The 23,363-nt window shown below is 37.7% G+C and overlaps 2 protein-coding genes across 3 annotated transcripts in view; both read left to right on the forward strand.

The window, feature by feature from the left end:
- Positions 1-1,588: 1,588 nt before the first annotated feature.
- Positions 1,589-17,645, forward strand: ap3s1 (adaptor related protein complex 3 subunit sigma 1). 2 transcript variants are annotated; one of them, XM_028458696.1, is made up of 7 exons: positions 1,589-1,905; positions 5,043-5,134; positions 7,691-7,802; positions 7,896-7,967; positions 9,048-9,155; positions 13,719-13,760; positions 17,286-17,422. In XM_028458696.1, exons 1-6 carry the CDS (start codon positions 1,837-1,839, stop codon positions 13,752-13,754), a joined length of 489 nt encoding a protein of 162 aa, XP_028314497.1. In that variant the 5' UTR covers positions 1,589-1,836; the 3' UTR covers positions 13,755-13,760; positions 17,286-17,422. The 2 variants fall into 2 exon arrangements, with proteins under 2 accessions (XP_028314497.1, XP_028314496.1); XM_028458695.1 differs by lacking the exon at positions 13,719-13,760 and having other exon boundaries at positions 1,593-1,905; positions 17,286-17,645.
- Positions 17,646-19,634: 1,989 nt separating this feature from the next.
- The window catches only part of commd10 (COMM domain containing 10), a 61,754-nt gene continuing 58,025 nt past the window's right edge, over positions 19,635-23,363 (forward strand). Inside the window, exons 1-2 of the mRNA XM_028458694.1 lie at positions 19,635-19,764; positions 21,741-21,831. Coding sequence (XP_028314495.1) covers positions 19,736-19,764; positions 21,741-21,831 — 120 coding nt within the window. The 5' untranslated portion in view covers positions 19,635-19,735. The remainder of the gene's footprint in view (positions 19,765-21,740; positions 21,832-23,363) is intronic.

The raw sequence follows: 23,363 nt of genomic DNA on the forward strand, positions 1-23,363 counted from the left end.
ATGAAGTGAAATGAAATTTATTGGATATTTCAAACATTTTTAACAAATAAAAAACTGAAAAATTGGGCGTGCAAAATTATTCAGCCCCCTTAAGTTAATACTTTGTAGCGCCACCTTTTGCTGCGATAACTGCTGTAAGTCTCTTGGGGTTTGTCTCTATCAGTTTTGTACATTGAGAGACTGGAATATTTGCCCATTCCTCCTGGAAAAACAGCTGGAGCTCAGTGACGTTGGATGGACAGCGTTTGTGAACAGCAGTTTTCAGTTGTTTCCACAGATTCTCGATTGGATTCAGGTCTGGACTTTGACTTGGCCATTCTAACACCTGGATATGTTTGTGAACCCCTCCATTGTAGATTTTGCTTCATGTTTTGGATCATTGTCTTGTTGGAAGACAAATCTCCATCCCAGTCTCAGGTCTTTTGCAGACTCCCTCAGGTTTAACTTCCAGAATGGTCCTGTATTTGGCTCCATCCATCTTCCCATCAATTTTAACCATCTTCCCTGTCCCTGCTGAAGAAATGCAGGCCCAAACCATGATGCTACCACCACCATGTTTGACAGTGGAGATGGTGTGTTCAGGGTCATGAGCGGTGTTGCGTTTACGCCAAACGTAACGTTTTGCATTGTTGCCAAAAAGTTCGATTTTGGTTTCGTCCGACCAGAGCACCTTCTTCCACATGTTTGGTGTGTCTCCCTGGTGGCTTGTGGCAAACTTTAAACGACACTTTTTATGGACATCTTTAAGAAATGGCTTTCTTCTTGCCACTCTTCCATAAAGGCCAGAGTTGTGCAGTATACGACTGATTGTTGTCCTGTGGACAGAGTCTCCCACCTCAGCTGTACGTTTCTGCAGTTCATCCAGAGTGATCATGGGCCTCTTGGCAGCATCTCTGATCAGTTTTCTCCTTGTATGAGCTGAAAGTTTAGAGGGACGGCCGGGTCTTTGTAGATTTGCAGTGGTCTGATACTCCTAACATTTCAATATTATCGCTTGCACAGTGCTCCTTGGGATGTTTAAAGCTTGGGAAATCTTTTTGTATCCAAATGCGGCTTTAAACTTCTCCACAACAGTATCTCGGACCTGCCTGGTGTGTTCCTCGGTCTTCATGATGCTCTCTGACCTCTGAGACTATCACAGAGCAGGTGCATTTATACGGAGACTTGATTACACACAGGTGGATTCTATTTATCATCATTAGTCATTTAGGTCAACATTGGATCATTCAGAGATCCTCACTGAACTTTTGGAGAGAGTTTGCTGCACTGAAAGTAAAGGGGCTGAATAATTTTGAAATATCCAATAAATTTCGTTTCACTTCATGATTGTGTCCCACTTGTTGTTGATTCTTCACAAAAAATTACAGTTTTATATCTTTATGTTTGAAGCCTGAAATGTGGCAAAAGGTCGAAAAGTTCAAGGGGCCGAATACGTTCGCAAGGCACTGTATATATAAATTTTTCTTTTTTTTAAAAAAAAATTAAATAATAAAAACAGATCTACCGCCTGAATGTTGGTCATGATTTGAAACGCTCCCCAGAGGCCGCGGTTTGAGCCTCGGCGGCTCCTGTAGCAGCAGGGGGCGTGGCCAGGGGAGGAGCTTGTACCGCTGTTTTTTTGACGTGGACTGTGACTGTAACAGTTCCCACAGTCCCTCAGACCATGGAGCACTACTAGCTACTAGCGGCTTTTGGACCTCCACCCTTCCCGGACTCACAGCTGGAACTCACCCGGGAGCAGAGCGATAAAACGCGGCCAGGCCTGGCTCTACAGCAGCCTCTGACAGGCGGAACTCCTTCTGCTCCTTGTCCGCTTCCCTCCGCCCAGATACAGTCATGATCAGGGCCATCTTAATATTCAACAACCACGGCAAACCCAGGCTCTCTAAATTCTACGAGCACTATGTGAGTAATACCTGTAAATAATACAGATTTATCCTGTGTGTGATTGGAGAGAAAAGTCAATCATGTGACAGTCCTAGGCTGAGACTGTAGTGATGTAATAATCTAATGTTTGCCTGCCTAACTCAGGATGTGAGCCATTGTATAAGATTACAGAGCCTGGACTGGAAGCTGAATAATTGATACATGTGGAGAGTAGAGCTGTTTTAAAGCTCCTCCTCAACCCGTTTTTTCTCCAGCTGTGAATTCATTCTGTTGGGGTCACATGACGTTGATAACACCCATGTGATGATGGGATCCACCCACCCTAACACCAGCCTCCTAAATCCAAACAAAGATGCATACATTGACTCCAAATACACACAAAACAACAACAAAATATACAAAACAATATCATAAATAATAATAAAAAAATACTACAAAATCACATTGACCCCTAAAACACACAAAATTAAGAAAACACACACAAAGCTACATTAAAAATATACAGAATGACCGAAAAATATACAAAGTGGCGATGTAAATAGTTCAAATGACTTCAAAACACAACGAAAATACTCAAAAATGACTGAAAAACACAAAATCACAACAAAAATACACAAATTGACTCAATACAGAAAGTCTGAAACAATTAATCGGAAAAACTGAAATACAGATAACAGAACACAGTAATGAAAAAAATACACAAAATAATGCCAAAAACACACAAGATGACAGAAAAATACACAGAAATTACTCCATAAACACAAGACAACTATGAAAACACAGAGGAATCTACAAAAATAAGAGAATAATATACATATCACCCAATATTAAAAAAAATGACTCCAAAAACACAAAATCAAACACACAAGATGAAAAAAACAACACACATACATCTAAAATATATGGAAACAAACAACAAAAACACACAAATTTACTCTCAAAACACAAAGCCAAAGATAAATAATTGGATTTTCTTTTTCTTTCTTTTTTTTTTAATAAAATGACAGAAAAATATGCAAAATAACTACAAAAATAGCAGAAAAACACACAAAACGACAACAAGAAATATTAAACAGTGAAGAAAAAAACTCAAATTTCTTTTTTTTTTTTTCTCTTTCTTTTGTGGTTTAAGATAATAAACTAAACATCAAATCCAATCATAAAACGATATTTTCCCCTGATTACTTTATCATTAAATAACTAATAGTATTGGGTTTAACCTGGTGCTAACATTACATAACTAACAGCTGCTGGAAAGGTGATTGTGTTTTCCCAGGTTTGCATATGTTAAACATTTTATAAATGGACTAATTAGAAATTATTGGACGTTCAATAGCATCTATGTGTTATTTTTTCCCCTCTAATCATTAGTTTTGCTGCATCGACAGCTGAAAAGCTTTTTTTCTGTGACTCTATAACGAAACGATAAAAACAGGCTGAGCCTCGTGCTTCAGGTCACATGATCAACTCCAGCTGCACACTGACTCCTATGTGTTCACTGAGCTGTAATAGAACCTGTCTAAGGTTTCATGAAGACAACAGGAACAATAAGCTGCTGTATTTATTTATTCACGACTCGTCTCTGTTTACCTTTGAAGACAATAAAACGCCTTTGTTTGTTCTACTGTCGGCACCAACAGGCTTGAGGAGCTTTTAGGGACCATGATTATATTATAGCTCTCTGTGATTCAATTGGAACATTTATTTCTCTAGCTCAGGGGTTCTCAACCTTGGGGCCAGACTTGGGTCGGACTGAGGGGGGAAAGTGGCCCCCGGGAGTCATTGACTAACCAGCCCACTTCATGCGCTGTGTGGGGAGCTAGCTAGCTAGCCAGCCGGCAACACACGTTTCATGTCCCTTGATTTATATATATAAAAAAAAAAAAAAACTGCTTTTGATGTTGCTTTGAACCATAATCATACAGACACTTTCCAAAAAATTAGAATATCATGGAAAAGTTGTTTATTTTCCATAATTCCATTCAAAAAGTTAAACTTTCACAGATTCAGGGCCCACAATTTAAACGATTTCAAGTATTTATTTGTTTATTTTTACATAATCTGGGATTCCAGCTCATAAAATCCACAAAAACAGGAATTAAAAAAAATTAGAATACAGTGAAGAAATCACCATTTATTTTTCAGTTTTTGCAGAAAAAAAGAGGAGAAGAAGGACCAGATTGTTGGTCAGTGGTCCATGGTCCTCTTTTCTGATGAAAGTAAAGTGTGTCTTTCATTCTGGAATCAAGGTCCAAGGGTTTACCTACAGTAAAATAATTACAGCAGTATAGTCAGTTTACAGCTTGTAGTAATTTTAAGACAAACAGGTCATTGATACAATAATATGTGGCTGAAAAAAATCCCATTTCACCATCTTTTCCACAATTTTTGGCACTTTTAACCCATTTTATTTTTGATTAAAACAAGGATTAACATCTATAAGATGACTATATTATGGAGCAAATAATAATAAACGTTCCTGGATAAGAGTGGATATTATTCAGATGAATAAATAAATGTGGTTATCACAGATTCATAGAACAATGGACCATCATTCTGCTAACTTTATGGATGGACCCCAAAACATCAATCAATCATTAAATCTTTTATTTGTATAGCGCCAAATCATAACCAATGGTATCTCAAGACACTTTACAGTAGAGCAGTCTTAAGGACGGACTCTTCATTTTATGGATACACACATATGCATATATACGTATATACACATACATATGTATCCCACACCCAACATGAATTCATCATGGCGGCAAGGAAAACCTTCTGTTAAGCAGCAGGAACCTTGTGTGGATCCCATTCCTATGATGAACAGCCATCCACGTTATGCTGTGTTGGGTGTGTGCAGAGGAAAGGGTGGAGACAGAGCCACTGAGACTCTGCAACTCCACACTAAGGATCCCACGGACCTGCAAGACAAAAGCCAGAAGGAGTACAGGAGCAAACACACAAGGGAAGAAGCAGACATAGAGGGAGTGTTTGAGGGAGGAAATTGACCCTCTCCGGCCCCTCTCTAACCTAAATGACCTCTCTCCCCTTTATTCCCCCTGAAAAGGTTGAGAACCACTGGTCTCGCTGCTGCAGCCACTGTTGTGTATATATTTATTTACTACAATGTGTTTTTATTATTTCTCCTACAGACTGAGGACACAGAGCAACAAATCATCAGGGAAACCTTCCACTTGGTCTCCAAACGAGATGAGAACGTCTGTAATTTCCTCGAAGGAGGAATGTGAGTTTTTATAAAGAGTTTATGTTTGCGTGTGTGCATGAGTGACCGAGGAGAGGTTAATGCTTTCAATAAACCGACATCATATTTAGCAGAGTGTGTAGATGAACTCAAAGAGACAACGTTTGTCTAACACTCATTCATCATTCATGAACGAGGAGTCGTTTTACACTGAGCCGCAGAAGCTTTTCCTGCAAACATTTCTCATTGCATCGTCACATAAACATGAGGACACCCCATTTCCAGGTCACCTGGAAATAAAATGGGCTCGCTTGAAATGTCTAGTGATAATTAAATAAAAATATTACTGATTAAAATTACATTTATTTATTTTTTTAAATTGTAATTATTTATTTTTTATTTATCTATTTTGCACAAATAAAAAAACAGTACATAGTATTACAGAAATAGATGCAGGAAGAGCTTAAATGATTATTATTCCTTTTCAAATTTAAACACCACATATAATCTCAATTGTATTCTATTCTTTCACTTTTTCTAATATAAATCTAGTTTAAATAAAATTGTCATTTTTTTCACGAACACTATTTTTTTAGATAAACTTCCCAAAATCCAACCAAATTGAGGGTCATTAGAGTATTAATTTTATATGATTATGGTGATTAACAAAAGAGAGATTTACGCTAGAATTACGCAAGATTATGCTGCTAAAGCAACGTTAGTTACACTGCTAGCCCCACAGGAAAAATTCCATAGAAATGTGTGATATAGTGTAAAAATATTATTTGTGAAACCTTTAATTACCGCCAACTGGAGAATCACGCTCACATTTTGCACAAAATTGCACAGCCATGTCACCAGTTCAGCTAATGCACCATCAGCCAAACCTGTCTTTGTACCAGAGCCTTTTCAGGTTTGAATACAGTCATCATAATTCCAACCAACACATTAAAAACACACTTCAGATGAAGCTCTGCATTTATTTTTAATCACTTTATAACATGGTCACTACTCGAACCATAACACGTAGTGACAGATTTTTAATGGGATTATGAGCAAAATTGGACAGTTTTGTCAGTTTGTCGCACTTTCTAGTCACAGCATTTAAATGTGTTATATTGTCCCAAAAGAGACATGTCATATTGGGGCCTTATTTAAATAAATACATTTATGAAAAAGGGTCAGATTGATTTTCCATTTCAGAACGTAAATTCTGTTTTTTCCATCCGATTTTCCCGATCACAAAAAATTGTAAACCCTACAAAAAGATCATTTTTGTTCCACAACAGGCAGAGAATTATCTCCAAAACAAATCCAAACCAAACAGGGTCATGAACGCAAACACAGTTTATGTATGCAGCTAGAATTCAATGAGCATCTGCTGTTGTTTCCTGTGCTGTCATGGCAACCAATGAAAGATTCGTCCCCTTTTGTGCTGATCAGGCGAGTCAGCACCAATCGGACTGGACGGACTCATCTCGAAAATCATCATTATTATGGAAACGGATGATATTTTTAGGGACACATAATCAGACAAATGATCAGAATTACAAATATCTTTGTCAAAATTGCAACAGAAGGATTAGAAATCTGTATTTATCATTGTCCTCTAATGCTACAAATCCTATTTGAAATGTAGGCACTGGTTGAAGCAGTGGTTCTCAAACTTTTCATCCAGCGACCCCCAAAATAAAGGTTCCAGACACCGAATCTGTGATAACCACATTTATTTATTTATCCGAATAATATTCAGTTATCCAGGAAGTTTATTGTTTTTTGTGCCATAGTATATAGTCATATTAAAGATGTAAATCCTTGTTTTAATCAGAAATAAAATGGGTTAAAAATGACCAAAAATGGTGGCAAAGGTGGTGAAATGGGATAAAAACCACAGAAACTGGATAAAAGTTGCAAATTAGAGTGGCCAAAAAGGGGTAAAATAGGTTTCAAAGTGTCAATATTGGTGCAGAAATGGCGGGGCTGGGAATGTAATTTAAAAAAAAAGGAATAATCAGTTTAAACTGGCTGATAATGCACAAATTATGGGTTCAATCTGTCAATATTGGCTTAAAAGTAGGAACAATTAGTTTAAACTGGCAAATAATAGGCATGACAAACCGTGGATGGGCTTAAATTGGCAAAAAATAAGCAGGAAATATGGTGAAAAGATGCTAAAAGTGACAATAATAGGTCAACATATGCAACATTAAATGGGAAAAGTGGTGGAAAGGGTTTATAAGTGCTGAACATGTTTTGAAAGTGGAAAAAATGTGCAAGGAAGGCATTGGAATTTGATGAAGTGTCAAAAATGGGAGTAATTTAGCAAAAATGCATTAAAAGGAGCAAAAATTTGGCAAGAAAAAGCGATGAAAATTGGTTAAAATATGGCAAGCTTAGTTTACTTGCATAAAAATGGTAAAAATAACCAAAAATGGGCTCAAATTGTTAAAAAAAATATTCTTAGTTTCTTGAAGGCATCTGGCAAACCCCTCCCAGTGTGTCATAATAACCTTAAGGTTGAGAACCCCTGTGTTAAAGCAGCGGTGAGTTTTTCCCTGATGTATATCATGTTTATCATCTGATCTTTCTTTATTTCAGGTTGATTGGAGGCTCTGACTATAAGCTGATCTACAGACACTATGCAACACTTTACTTTGTGTTTTGTGTCGACTCGTCTGAGAGTGAACTAGGAATTCTAGACTTAATCCAGGTAACGGCGTCACCACTTCATGTGCTTTATGTGTAACCACGTGATGATGTCATAGAATGAACACTCATAGTTTGATTCTTCTTTATTTTTCAGGTATTTGTGGAAACACTGGACAAGTGCTTTGAAAATGTCTGTGAGCTTGACCTGATTTTTCACGTAGATAAGGTAGGAAGTGGCTCAAAGATAATATCTATATTCATGAGTTTCACTGTTAATGCTACTTTTTTTTATGATATTTCATTCGTTTTTTGTCTTTACACGCAATTATTTCAACTTATAACATCTTGAATCTCATGTGGAACGTTGTAACTAGATCATTTAGATCTAAGAGAGCAAACATAATATTATTTTACATGGTTCATTCATTTTACGTAGTTTGTTTAGGGTTTTAATGGGGCGGAAAAGTTCAGGTGAATTTTCAATCAAATATTCAAAATTGTAACTTTTCATAGGATTTATTTTTTGGACTTAAACCAGAAATTGGGAAGGCATTTTTACTAACTATCATTAACAAACATAAATATTGCATCCATTTAAAAATAATCCCATCTTGTGAGTTTACACCTTCTGTTTGTGAGGATCAATATACATTACTCTATTTTATTTTATTTTTTTGTATTTAAAAATATATATTTTAATTATTTACTCGTTTATATATATATTTTTCTCGTTGTGGGGGTGGGTGGGTGGGTGGGTGTGTTATTTTGTGTTCTATAAATTGAAAAATGTCTGTAAATCAAGTGCTTTAAAAAATATAATTAAAAACATCAACAATTCACACCTAGGGTTGCCACATTTGGGCAATATTAAAAAATGTAAACTTTTAATGGGAATTAACAGGAAATAAATTGAAAGTTGGGAAGATATATTATATCATCATCTAAAATATATTGGCATCATTTGTTTTTTTGTTTTTGTTTTTTTACAATTACTCCCAATTTCAGTTTAATTCCAATAAATAAATAATTTATATTTTTGAATATTTCCAAAATTCCTGAGCTAAGTTCACATGGACGTTTTCCTCTCCTTTGCAACCCTAAATTTTTCTTTATACTTATATTTTTCTTTTAATTTCTTTCAGCATATTTAAACTGTTTAAAATCATCAGTTTAATGTGTTTAATGCACAACCGTTGACATTTCTTCATAGTTACAGATAATTACAAATTCAAATTTATATAATACAGAATAATAATAATTGCATGCTGTTTTTTGGAAATAATTTACTTCCTTTTTCTGCTGTCAGGTTCACAACATCCTGGCTGAGATGGTGATGGGGGGGATGGTCCTGGAGACCAACATGAATGAGATCATCATGCAGGTGGACGCCCAGAATAAGATGGAGAAGTCAGAGGTAAGTAGAGCCTGTGTCTGTTTCCTGTGTGTTGGCCTTGACTGGAGCTGTTGTATGCAGTATGCAGGCATGTGTGTATGCTGCACCCTGCATGCCACGCTCTCTCTCTCTCTCTCTTTCTCTCTCTCTCTCTGTATGTGTGCTCTTCTTCTCGGGATTCTCCTCCTTCTTCCTCTTCCTCTTCTTCTCTTCCTTCCTTCCTTCCTTCCTTCCTGCTGCTGCTGCTGCTGCTCTCCACACGGACCAGGACACTACACTAGCACATACTTCTTCCTCTTTCCCCCACACTGTTAAAATACAACCTCACAGTCATCATCAATCATAGCAATGGACTCGTAACTTTATCATTGTTCAATCTGCACCACCACCACAATCTGGGACCACCAGTTTCCCATAGCTTCCAGTCAGGGTTGGGGTCAATTACAATTTTCAATTACAATTAAGACCTCAATTATTCATGCTTTTCTTTTTTTTAAAAAAATTTTAAATAATCAATTATCCATGTTCCGTTGCAACTCAGTTAGACTTACGGTAACCAGCATTTTTTTCCAATTGCAATTGAAATTACAGTTATTATTTTTCCACTGAAAGTCAATTACAATTACGTTCTGAATTACAAAAGTAAAAATTACAATTAATTAAACACAGGTATTGGAAAAACTTGATATGAAACATATTTTAATAATAATTAACTACATATGTGTTAAGCTTGTGAATTTAGCACATTTTTATGGGAATTATTTATTGGAATTAAACCGGAAATTGGGAGTAATTTTAAATAACTGTCATTTCCAAACATGTGATTAATTAAAAAAATATTTTGATTGCATATCTTGTATATGTGAGTTTACACACGTTCCTCTCTTCTCTATGATCTCGTGTCTATGATAAAGCGCTATATAAAAGCCAATGCAATATTATTATTATTTCTATTTATTGTATTACAGTTATGATGACCAGCATTTTTTCCAATTACAATTAAAATTAAAATTATTATTTTTCCACTGAAAGTCAATTATAATTATGTTCTAAATTACAAAAGTTAAATTCCAATTAATCACAATTATTGAGCCTTTAAAAAAATAACCCCATAAAACTTAACCTTCCTCTTGTGTTAGCTTTCTGCTAGCATCTCTTATGATAATGGGCAGTTTTGACCCATGTAACTCGGCTGTAAAATACACTACAAATATTATCTATCATTTCATTTGTTTTTTATCTCTTTGTTTCCTTGTTAGGCTTCCTAATTAATAAAAACATGGGTATTAATATTTTTGGTGTGGGCGTATGAGCCTTTTTTGTTTCAGTATATCCCTTGAAAAGTGTAAAATGATCCTCAAGAGAAGTGACATTTTAATCATTGTTAACTACATATTTACTTACGTAGTTAACTACGCCAGTTTTGAGTTTAATTAAATTGTAATTGACAGTTTTTTAATAGACTTTCCATGCCAGTTACAATTATGAAGTCGATTATCTGACTCAATTACAACAGTAAAAATGTTTTTTTCCAATTTTAATTATGCATTAATTGTAATTAATTATCAATAACACAATTACAATTATAATTGACCCCAACCCTGAACGCACATGGTTTGCTCCACAGCTTCTGCTCTCAGATGAACACTTCTCTGTTCTTTGTGAACTTCTCAGACAGCCAGAGACAATTGTATCCAATGTTTTTATTCTGTTTTGTGTGGTTTGACTCAAACCTAACTACACTAATTTTTGGGACACATCAAACACGTACAAATAATCAGTTTATATTGGAGTATTTGATTAAAAAAACACTCAGACGCAGACCTTTTTTTTTCTTTGTTTTGTTTTATTAACAAAGTGAAAACATTGCCTTTTATATATTCCTTTGAGATGGCTGTTTTGATTTTTGTTGTGTTCTAACTTTATTTTTTTGTGTGAACCAGTTGTATTTTTTTCCCCAATGATCTGAGCTGCTTTGTGTGCCTTTTAATCAGACGGAAACAACTTTTTGATTGGCGATCAGTAAGCAGAGTCTTTTATTGTTCTCCAGTTATCGTCACAGCTGCCTCTGTGTTTTCCTTTTCTCTGACCTAACGTAGACCACAGTGTCTGGAACGCACGCCAGGGTTGGGCTCAATTATAATTGTAATTGCGTAATTGATATTTAATTACAATTATGATGTTATTGTAAGTGAAAATTCCATAGAAACTGTCAATTACAATTTAGTAAACACAAACCTGGGGAACAGTTCTAAGACACACACATAGTTTACAATGATCAAAATATGTTTCATATTAACTCTTCCCACTACATATCAGTTCTCTTGAAAGTTCAATTGAGGTGTATGTCATCCATCCATCCATCCATCTTCTACTGCTTATCTGTGGTGGGGTCGCGGGGTCAGCATCCTTAGCAGTGAGGCCCAGATTTCCTTTTTCCCACCCACTTCTTCCAGCTCTTAACTGAGGATCCTGAGGTGATCCAATGCCAGCTGAGACACACTCCCGAATCTTCTTCTGCGTCTCCTTCCGGAGGGACGTGCCCTGAACTCCTCACCAGGGAGACGTTCGAATGGCATCCTAATCAGATGCCCGAGCCACCTCAGCTGGTTCTTCTCAATGTGGAGGAGCAGCGGCTCTACTTCGAGCCCCTTCCGGATAACTGAGTTCTTCACCCTATCTCTAAGGGAGAGCCCAGCCACCCCACGGAGGAAACTCATTTCGGCAACTTGTGTCCGAGATCTTGTTCTTTTGGTCATGACCCAAAGTTCGTGACCATAGGTGAGGGTAGGAACCAAGATCGACCGGTAAATCAAAAGCTTTGCCTTTCGTCTCAGCTCCGCATTGCTCTTCTTGGATCTGAGTTTTGACTATACGGGAGACCCTCCTCTCCAGTACTCCTGAATAAACCTTACCAGGGAGGCTGAGGTGTGTGATCCCTCTATAGTTGGAACACACCCTCCAATCCCTTTCTTAAAAAGCGGGGCCACTACCACGGCCTGCCAATCCAGAGGCACTGCCCCATCTATGCGATGCTGCAAACTTGTGTCAACCATGTCAGCCCCACCAACATCCAGGCCACTGAGGACCTCCGGGCGGATCTTATTCACCCCCGGGGCCCTGCCACCGAGGAGCTTTTTAACCACCTCAGCAATCTCATCCCTAGAGATTGCTGAGGAGCCCTTTCCAGTACTCCCTCTAAGGAATCCAAGAAGGGTGGACTCTCGGACCTGCTGTTTGGCCCACCGGCACAAACAACAGTAAGAATCCATCCCCCAAGGGAGGCTACTTTCTCGTCTACCGGAGTAATATACAGGCACCAAGTCGGGGGGCAAGAAGTATTGCCACCCCAGCCCAGCGCCTCTCACTATTAGCAACACCAGAGTGCAACTGCAACTGCTCTCGAAAAGACTGGTTTCAAAGCCCAAGCTATGTGTTGAGGTGAGGCCGACTATATCTAGTCGAAACTTCCTCCAACACAAGCTCAGGCTCCTTCCCCACCAGAAAGGACACGTTCCACGTCCCTGAAGCCAGATTCTCAGCCTACCAGTACTATACGATCCACTTAGCACTGGCCCCATACGATCCCTCCTGCGGGTGGTAAGCCTACGGTAGGGCGGGTCCACATTATCCTTTTGGGCTCTGCCCGGCCGGAGCCTGTGGGCAGAGACCCAGCCATCAGGTGCTCGCGCTCAAACCCTAACCCCAGGCCTCACTCCGAGGTGGGGCCACTGTAGCGCCAATCTGGGCGACGTGCACTTCCTTCATTGTTTATCCATCATATGTGGCTTTTGAACCGTTCTTGGTTGGACCTGGGACTTATCTTCCTTGGGAGACCCTACCGGGGGCATTAAGCCCTTGACCACATAGCTCCCAGGATCATTTGGGTACTCAAGCCCCTCTGCAAAGTTAAGGTGGTGTTTAATTGCACATTGAGTTGCCTTGAGTATGAAATGCGCTATACAAAAAAAATTTGCCTTGCCTTGCCTTAATCGAGGGGTATACTGATGCTAAAAAGGCTCAGACGCCCACATCAAAAATATTAATAGCAATATTTTTATGATTATGGAAGCCTAACAAGGTAACCAAAAGATGAGAAACCAACTGGAAAATAGATAATATATTTTTTTTTACAGCTGATTTAAGACATGGGTCAAAACCAACCCATCATAAGATATGCTAACAGAAGAGGAACGGGAAGTTTTATAGGATTATTCCCTCAGTAATTGTGATTAATTGAATTTTTTACTTTAGTAACTGAGAACACAATTGCAATAGACCCCAACCCTGAAGCATGCCTGATGCTGACTGAAAGTGACGCCGCTCATTGGCAGGGGCGGAGTCTGACGAAGAGCGAGGAACAAGCTGCTCTTCAATGACAACAAAAACTAAATGATGAGGAGGAGGAGCACATGGTCACTGTTCAGTTCACTCCTGTGGTGTATGATAGGTCCTTATGACTTTTTTCAGTGGAGATAATCTGTATTTACTTTAACCTGCTTTAACATTCCTCATTCCTCAATATCCTGCCTCTGTTTAGTCCTTTCCATTCTTCTCTCTCTCTTTCTCTCTCTCTTTTTACAGACGTTTATCTTTCAGTCTACCAGGCAGGACAGGTAGACACAGGTACTGCTAAGTTTACAACCCAGTGCTCTAACCTTATTCCAAACTCTCACTCTGACTCTCTTCATTATAGCTCCTCATGGTTCAGTAACTGACGTCACTAACATGCAGTAGGAATCTTTCATGGCCGACCCAAAAATGAAGCATGGAAACAATCTAGTTTAACTTCATTTCTTAGAAAACCCAATCCAACATGGGTTAGAGGTTAGAGATGAGGTTAAAAGATAAATAAGAGAGACTTCTATCCGCACTCGCCCTATACAGCATTGATATTCAAATACTGACCAATCCCACATCTCAGTCACATTGCATTGTGGGATGGGGGTCGAACATGACACCCACCCGATTAACGCTTTCTACGATGACAAACACTAGAGATATATACAGAATATTGATGGTTTTAAGTGCTGGAAAGTACAGCGGTTGTTAGAATAAAAATCGAAGGTTGACAGTTACTGGCAAGCGAAGGCCAGGAGTGACTCATTATTCCTCCAAAAGCTAAGACATGAAACCAATGACTTTCTGGTTTTAGGTATACCTAAAGAGATCCTCGACTGTTTTTACAAATTTGCTCTTAAACCTTTGAAATGTTCTTATTAGAAGATCTATGTCTAACAAAACACAATATTAGGCATCATATTCATTTAATTGCCTTTTAAAAATGGAATTACTTTACAGTTTAAGACGCTGTGTTCCTCCATCTTGAAAGCACATGATTGATGATGTCGAATGGCCCCACTGCCTTTAAATATCCCATTGTTTTCTATTGGAGTGAAGCATTCAACCTGCTTTATAGATCATTTAGCAGCTTTTTCAGTGAAAATGCCAATTTATGCTGCTTTTGGTTGCTCTAAAAAACCCTGAAAGGTTAAAGATGCTGATGTAAACCTCTTTTGTTTTTTTTTACGAAAAAGGATAAAAACAGTTGTGACCTGGAAAAAAACTCTGTGATTTGGTAGTAGACAATGAAGCAGAGAAGAAGAGCTCTCCTAAGGGATCTTTACTCTCCCTTAAATAGTGTGCGGCCAATTCTCTACTGGCTGAAGTTAGCAAGTAAATTAAGGACTGTTTTTATTATTATTATTATTATTATTATTATTATTTGCAGATATTTAAGAACAGTATAAATAGTTAATAAAAAAGGTTTTCTATTTTTTTTATGCTCAATGTTCAGCGAGGCTGTTGTGTCTCAATCTAAAATCAAACCAACATCTACAAAAGCCTGATGTAGAGAATTCTAGCCTTCTTGTGTGTCTCACAGCTGGTGTAGCTATTTCTGTGCGTCTTCCTCATTCACAGCATGCGACACAGTGTGGCGTGCACAAGTGACGCCACTTAATTGGCATTCCAGTCAATTTCCTGAGTTTTCATCTTTGGGTCTGTCTGTAAAGATTCATTTGAGGCATCTCTAACTGCAGTGGCTCTCAAACGTCTCCAGTCATTCACTCTTTACAGATGGAGGTGCTGCTGTTCTGCAAAAAGGATGAAATACTTGAAGGCTATACTTTAAAAATACACATAATAATTGACATTGAGAATGTTAGTGACGTTAGTCTCAATTTTAGTTGATAGAAATTATTGATTAATGGTAGTGCCTTATCACCAACTTTTCTAGACAATGAATAATGATCAATGCATTTAATGGACATTGCTTGTTTTTCCATAATTTACGTTTATTTAGAGAGAAAAGTGTTATTAGTAGTCAGATAAAGAACGTTACGAGTTAAAACTTAACATACTTAAACATACTTATTTTTTTCCCCTACCATATAAAGACATATTGTAGGCCTCATAGATCATTAAATCAAAGATCATTTCATGTTCGTGAAAAAGGTGTAAAAGTTTGTATTGATCTCCACTAAAAGTTTGGTCCATTGCATTGTGGGACGTGGAGTCCTGTAGACGGATACATAGAAGTGTTTTGGTCAGGATATGATGCACGTTCGTTGATTCCTGTTAGCTATTGCTAGGCAACAGTGTTCCGTTGGTCTACACTTTGTGAACAATGGTGGAGTGTAAAGCCAATGGTTTCTATAACAATAAGAGGAAACCCCCTCAGAAATTTTTTTTTTGCGTCTCTAAGCCAAATAACGACACTAAGTCAGAGTTATCCAGACGGTAACTCCATCATTTCGGTACGGGATACACATTTAACACGTTTCCTTTTGGACGCATTTTGGTGGTAAGCGAGGACCACTTCAAGCCAAGCTGCTATGAGAGGGATCTGTGCGCTAAGCTAATGGGCCAAGCTAATGGGCACCAAGCCAAAGTTGTGTGAAATCAGACGTGGTCCCAACAGTTTACCTTCACAGAAAGTCTCAATGCAGCTTGTACATGTACTTGTTCAGAGCACTGCTATGTTTCTGCTTACAGGGGATACTATGGGTGGCTGTCATGGCACTCACTGCACCCCCACCGGATTGTTTCCTCTTATTTTCTTTTTAACTCTGTCAGGAGAACTTGCCTTTTCATTAGTGCGCATCCTCCTGTCAATGAACATATATACTTTCACGCAGCTTACATCCAAGTTGCGAGCCATATTTTTGCGCTTCCAACACCTAACTACTCAGCCATGGCTCGTTTCTGCTGGTAACAACAGCTCTGTCGTCAGGCTAATTCTGATCTAATTGTGATATTTAATCCTGTTGTAACATACAACATAACAGAAAAAACTACACTTTCCACAATGTAAACAGACCTGTTTCGCCTTTACCTCCCACAATGCACCATTTCTTTAAAGCGACAGGCCGTGCCAATCAACGAATGTGCGTCATATCCTGACTAAAATGGCGGCTCTCCATAGTTTATGCACCAAGGTATAAAATCGTTCTAAAAAGTCTTTTTAATGTGCTTTTTTGATATGAGAAAAAAGGTGCACATATTGTTTTTTATTGGTTATACATTAAACACATTTTTTGTTATACACATTTCCACTGCAGGTACTCTTTAAAACAAATTATCTTTGATTCATTGAGCTATGAGGCCTACACCGTGTCTTTATCTTGTCACCAGCAGTTTGAACATTTATTAATAAACATCCTCAACAGTCTTTTCCCATTCACTTCCGTCTTCACATCAAACCCATTTTTCTGATTTGCCCAATTCTCCTATTTACATTTCCTGTACCCGATCGGTCCCCAAGAGTCCCACAGGTTCACTGTCCAATCCAAGCCATGCTGCCTTCTGTTCATTCAATGAATGTCTAGTTCTGCTCCGAGTTCACACAGTACACTCATAATTGGCTCTGGTTGTGATGTTTAAATCCAGGTAGAAATAAACCTTTGCATGTTGCACATGAAGCTATGAAGTCATCTGAATGTGTCGTTTGCACATGTCGTCGTCCTCCGTCTCAGTAGCTGTCGGTGCTTCTTGCATTTTGTTGACATTTTTTTCCTTCTCGTGCAGTTTTTTTTATCAATGTGTGTCCGTGCAGCCATTGTTTACTGTTGCGTGTCTGCATGTTTTTTTGTGTTTGTTGCTGCTTTAATATCTGACGAATCCTCCCTGCGTGTGTGTGTGTGTGTTTAGGCCGGTATCGCCGGAGCGCCTGCTCGAGCTGTGTCAGCTGTAAAGAATATGAACCTCCCAGAAATGCCCAGAAACATCAACATTGGTGACATCAGCATAAAAGTGCCAAATTTACCCTCCTTCAAATAGCGGCAGTGAGACCCTGATGCCTGCAGATGTCAGCCAGTGTTTGTCCAGGGGCAAGATATGTTGTTTACCAAATCATTTCTTTTGCTAACTCTTATCAAAGCTTATATCCGTTTTGAACATACTTTTTTTTTTTTTACGTCGGACACACACACACACTCCTTTCTGCTCTTCTCTTTGTTGACTCCTGTTGAATAAAGTTTTATTTTATCATTTTCTTCTTTCTGAAGGAAAGGTCTTAAGTATTTATTTTACCTACGGTACATTCCTTCAGCTGCAGTGGGCGTCGGCTTGTCGGTTTCAGTTTGTATTTCCAAAAAGTTATTGTCTACTTTTTGAATAATATGTTAAGGTTTCATTTATTCAGACAACCGTTTTTCAGGAAATTTACTTTAATCTCCTGACACATTTCGACAATTGTCAACTGCCAGAGACGTCTGCTGATTGCTTTGATGTTTTCTTGACTTCTGCATATTAATTTCAGCAATTTTTTTTTGTCTTCAAGAAGACAAAGAGAGAATAAAAAGAAACATCAAATATCAAACATGTTTGTTTTTGTTTTTTTTTGACTTTCGTGTAATCATTCCAGCAAGTTCTTTTTGTCTTCAAGAACACAAAAAGAAACATCAAAGCGATTGGCAGACGCCGATCGCTTTGATGTTTCCTTTACTTCCACATAATAATTCCAGCAAATTTTGTCTTCAAGAAGACAATAAGTCTTGAAGACAAAAAAACTTGCTGGAATTATTACTCGGGAGTCAAGAAAACATCAAAGCAATCAGCTACCACCTCTGAAGAAGACTTGCAGTTGACAGGTGAAACATATCAGGAGATCAAAGTAAATTTCCTGAAAAAAACAGTTGTGTGAATAAATGAAATCTTAACATATGCTACAGTTTGTACTTGAAATAATTTCACTTCTTCAGGTCTTTAACTAAGTTCTGACATCATAAGAGCAGCTTTCTTGGTTTGTAATAAAACACTTTATAACTGGAAATAGTTCAACCACAGTATTAAAGTCATACTTTGCAGAATATTATTATTATATTGAAGAAATGGGATGTTCAGAAGAAGTGGTTTTGTTTTTTCTGGTTTGGAAGCAAAGCATTTTTACATTTTAGATTATATATATATACGATAAAAATAAAGTTCCTCTGTGCATTTCTTTCCTTGATTACCATAATAAACAGTTTAAAATGCAACATTTGTGTTGGAATCATTCATTATTTTTGTACAACAGTGGAACAAAATTCCCACAGAAATTAATATCAGAATTCTGCTTGTAAAAAATGTTTTGCAACTTAAATAAAAACCCAGAATGTAGTATGAGATGTAGACAAGCTGAAAGAAAGTCATTCATAACATACTCTTGTGTCAGTTTGTGTTGTGTTCTCAATGACTTTCGGTAAGTATTTTTTTTACAATTTTTTTTTAGGACATAAAGGATGCAGGACGACTAATAACACTGTGATAGAATGGTACACAAGCTTTAAGGACATTTTTTATTTTATTTTTGCAGGTTTCACACTTTCGTCGTCAAACTATGTGGGCTGATGTCTATTAACTGTACTATGTCTATGTTGTAATATAACCCTCATTTTCTGTGAAGGATGTTATGCATCAAATATACGAAAATATAAAATACAGATTGTAAATGTCTTATTTTGCTTTTATGTACCATCAGTTTAATATATATATATATATATATATATATATATATATATATATATATATATATATATATGTATGTCATGGGGGCCACATGCAACCATTGCTCTAATTTTGTACAGCCCCCAAAGGAACTACACAAAAATGAGCTCAAAACAACCTCTAAATTTACAGAAAAAAAACCCTCAAAATGACTCCAAATGCACACTATATGCATACAAATTACGCCAAAACTCCCACAAAGTGACAATGAAAATAAATAAAATGAGAGAAAAAACCCCACAAAAGTAGTTAAATGATCACAAACACACAAACCTTCCTGCAATAAAGGTCACATACAAAGATCTGTAAAGGTTTCAGGCTTTGTTTTAAGCAACTAAATAGTAAAGTTGACTCAGTTTTAACGTAGTAAGTAAAAAAAAAACAACTAGATTTTCTTTCTAAATAAAGAAGATAACAGTGTAATTATTTCCTTGAATTTTTAAACGTAAAGAGATATTTTCCGCTTTTGTTTCCTCCACTTGCTGCGCTTTTACTGCGCAACACTGACGCTCACATGATCCGTCACGTGACAACAACCCAGGAAATGTAACATGGCGGAGATGCTTTGACATCTTTTAATCTGACTTTTTTCGTACAGAATTAAAGGCTGAACAATGACTTCCATCATAAAACAAACGCCAAGGTGGGAAAGCTTTTATTCCACTAAACAACTTGTAATGTAATTTCTGGTGCTAACGATGTAGCTTATGTTCTAGTCGCAACACAATAATCTACCTACTGTATAAATAATCAGTGTAGACAACACATACTAGGAATACCGATGAAAAAAGGTAAAAAATACCGAGACAAGGTTAGTTAGAAATGGATATATGACGCTTTTAACTGACAATAATTCAACTACTTTATAAGCCCTGTGAATAATGATTGGTTAATTGCTTTTTAGTGACATCTATGGGCCAGACTGGGAAACTAAGTCTTTATACAGGGCTAATAATAAATAATAATAAAATTCATGTCAGCATTTCCAAAAATAAGTATTAACACAGGAAAGAATGAAGGTTTTTTTTTTCTTCTTCTTTTTTTTTTGTTGCATGTTTTGAAAATCATTTTGTGCGTTTTGGAAACTTTTTGTTTGTTTTTTCTGTTTTGTGTTTATTTGGTTTGTTTTTCTCACATTTTAATTTGATATGTACATTTTTGTGTTTTTGTTGTTTACTTGGTTATATTTTTCTCATTTTCTGCATTTCTGTTGTTGATTTGGGCATTTTTGGAGTCATTTTTTGTACTTTCATTCTGTGTAATTTTGTTGACATTTTGTGTGTCTTTGGAGTAATTTTCTTATACTTGTTGTTATTATGTATAATTTTGTGCATTTTTATGTTATTTTTATTTGGAGTTATTTTGCGTATTTTAGGGTTATTATCTTGCCTTTCATATATTTTTTTTTAATTATGCATTTTTGTGGATTTAAGGGAGGTTTCTTCCCTCATGTACAGTTTGTATGGACAGCGATGACCTGCTGATATTAACAGTATTTTTTAAGGTTCAGTAACTTTACCTTGTTTTTTTCTCTCTGGTGATGAATGTGGATGTGATGATGTTCGTATCACTAATGAGTTAATATACTCTACCTTTCATTCTTGTTCTATTCTTATTTATACCCCAACCAATGAGGTTATTAATATAGACATTGATTAGTTATGTTATTAAAGGGGTTAATTTTCATCTAAGGCATCTTTTATCAAGTTAGAACTACTGAAAACTTTTTTTTAACCTAAAGTCAATACCCTAATTCAATTGTTTTCATTCCAGCAGCAACACAACAAGATGTGAAAGAAATAGCAACACAAATATTAGAAATAAAACACAATAAATATTAATATGTAGGAGTGTGACAATATCTCGATATGGCAATATATCGCGATATTTTCCCGCACGATTGATTATATATATGCTCCCTCTAAGTACCAATTTTTTATTTTTATTTTTGAAATTTTTAAAATTTGTTTATTTATTTATTTATTTATTTTTTCCAAAACCTTTTCTGCTTTTTCACTAAAATGTGCAGGTACGTCTTCACAGAAATATATAGTTTACTGGAATATTGCACTATAATGGTGTCACTGGTAAGAAAGACCCTATTTTTTGTTTACAGAAATCACTATTGGAGATACTTATTAGTTTACATTGGTATGTTGACACTTATTTACAGAAATGTTGCACTAAAATAGTGTCACTGTTCATATGACACTTTTTCAATGTATTGTCTTTCAGAGATGTAAAATAAAAATTGTATTTTTTCACTTAATCTTTTTTTTCTTGTTATGTCATAGATTATCGTAGATTTCTGACCAATATATTGTTAATCGCAGTATCCTTATCGTTAGCTTTGTATCGCATATCGTATCATGAGGTACCCAGAGGTTCCCACCCCTAATAATATGTAAGTTGAGTCCATCCCAAATGACACACACACACACACACACACACACACACACACACACACACACACACACACACACACACACACACACACACACACACACACACACACACACACACAAAATGCGTACATAGTGTGACTATGTTCTGATGTCTGTGCTCTGTGCAGTGCACCACTGTGTGTCTCTAACAGTCCACTCTCACTTTTCTAAACAGCATAAAGGAAGCTGTGACTTTCATTAACACCATCGATACAAACAAACTCTCCAGGCTGATCTCACGCATCATCCAGAAGCTTCATCTAAAGGTACACACACACGCACACACCAGTGGCGGCTGCTGGTCTTTCATGCAGGGGAAGCTCATTTTCTGCCTACTTCAGAACAACTGAAAAGACCTGTTACGTTTCCCCACCTTTTGCACCAAATCAATGTGAGGAGTTGCTCTGCCCTGCTGTTTAATACAAAGTTTCTCTTCATAAGGAAGATTATCAAATGGCTTGGCCAAAATCCGGTCGACAACATTGACATTCATATTTTCCATGGTGGAACAAAAAAACAAAAACAAAAATAGGGACCTTTATTTAAAATAAATAAATAAATTTGTGCACATTTACGTAAAAAAACAACAACTATTTGTAGATTATCACACACACGCGCGCAGCTGCTGCGCGCTGGAGTGTGAGTGTTTGGTCGAAAGTCTCACAACACAAGCAGTAACAGTCTCCACAAACACCAAAAACAGACACTAGGTTTGTCAGAAGTTGATGAAAACAAAGACAAATTCGCTATGAGAGGATCAGCAAAGTCTCCGTGTCAACACAGAGCAACGGACTGAAATATTTGAAAAACCCGCCTGTGTGCTTACAACGTCATACTCTCTGATTGGCTCATTTCGCTGTCAATCAAAATTGAATTAGCCTGAGCCAGATCATCCAATCATCATCCATTATTCCAGCGTCCGGAACAGACAGATCCAGCCCACTGCTCCATAGACCTCCTGTGAATCCCGGCGTCCGATGGGCGGGACTAATTGGACCGCTCGCGCGCACCAAACTGGACCACACACCCCCACGCGCGCACCAAACTGGACCCCACGCGAGCGCACTAAACTGGACCACACACCCACACACACACGCGCACCAAACTGGACCACACACCCACACACACGCGCACCAAACTGGCCCCCTCGCGCGCACCAAACTGGACCGCGCGCACCAAACTGGACCGCTCGCGCGCACCACACTGGACCGCGCGCACCAAACTAGACCACACACCCACACACGCACGCACCAAACTAAACCACACACACGCGCACGCACCAAACTGGACCACACACACACACGCGCACCAAACTGGACCACTCACCCCCACGCCCGCACCAAACTGGACCCCACGCGCGCACCAAACTGGACCAGACACCCACGCGCGCACCAAACTAGACCCCACGCGCGCGCACCAAACTAGACCCCACGCGCGCGCACCAAACTGGACCCCGCGCGCGCACCAAACTGGACAACGCGAGCGCACCAAACTGGACCACACGCGCGCACCAAACTGGACCACACCCACGGGAGCGCACCAAACTGGGCTCCGCGCGCACACACACGAAATGAAACCGTTCTCGAACACTGTAGCCTAGCTACACATACAGTGACATCTATAAGTTAAAATAGGAGGAAAGAAAGTTTTTATGTATAATTTTATATTTCATATTTGAATTGAAAAGCTCATACCCAGAGTATTAATTTGTTTGCACATACAAAATATAAAAAAAAAAAATCGAACATTTATAACACCACTGTGCTGGTAGAGGTTAAGAAGACCACAGGGTCTTATA

This window comes from Gouania willdenowi, chromosome 9 (genome assembly GCF_900634775.1).
Source record: "Gouania willdenowi chromosome 9, fGouWil2.1, whole genome shotgun sequence".
Lineage (NCBI taxonomy): Eukaryota > Metazoa > Chordata > Actinopteri > Blenniiformes > Gobiesocidae > Gouania > Gouania willdenowi.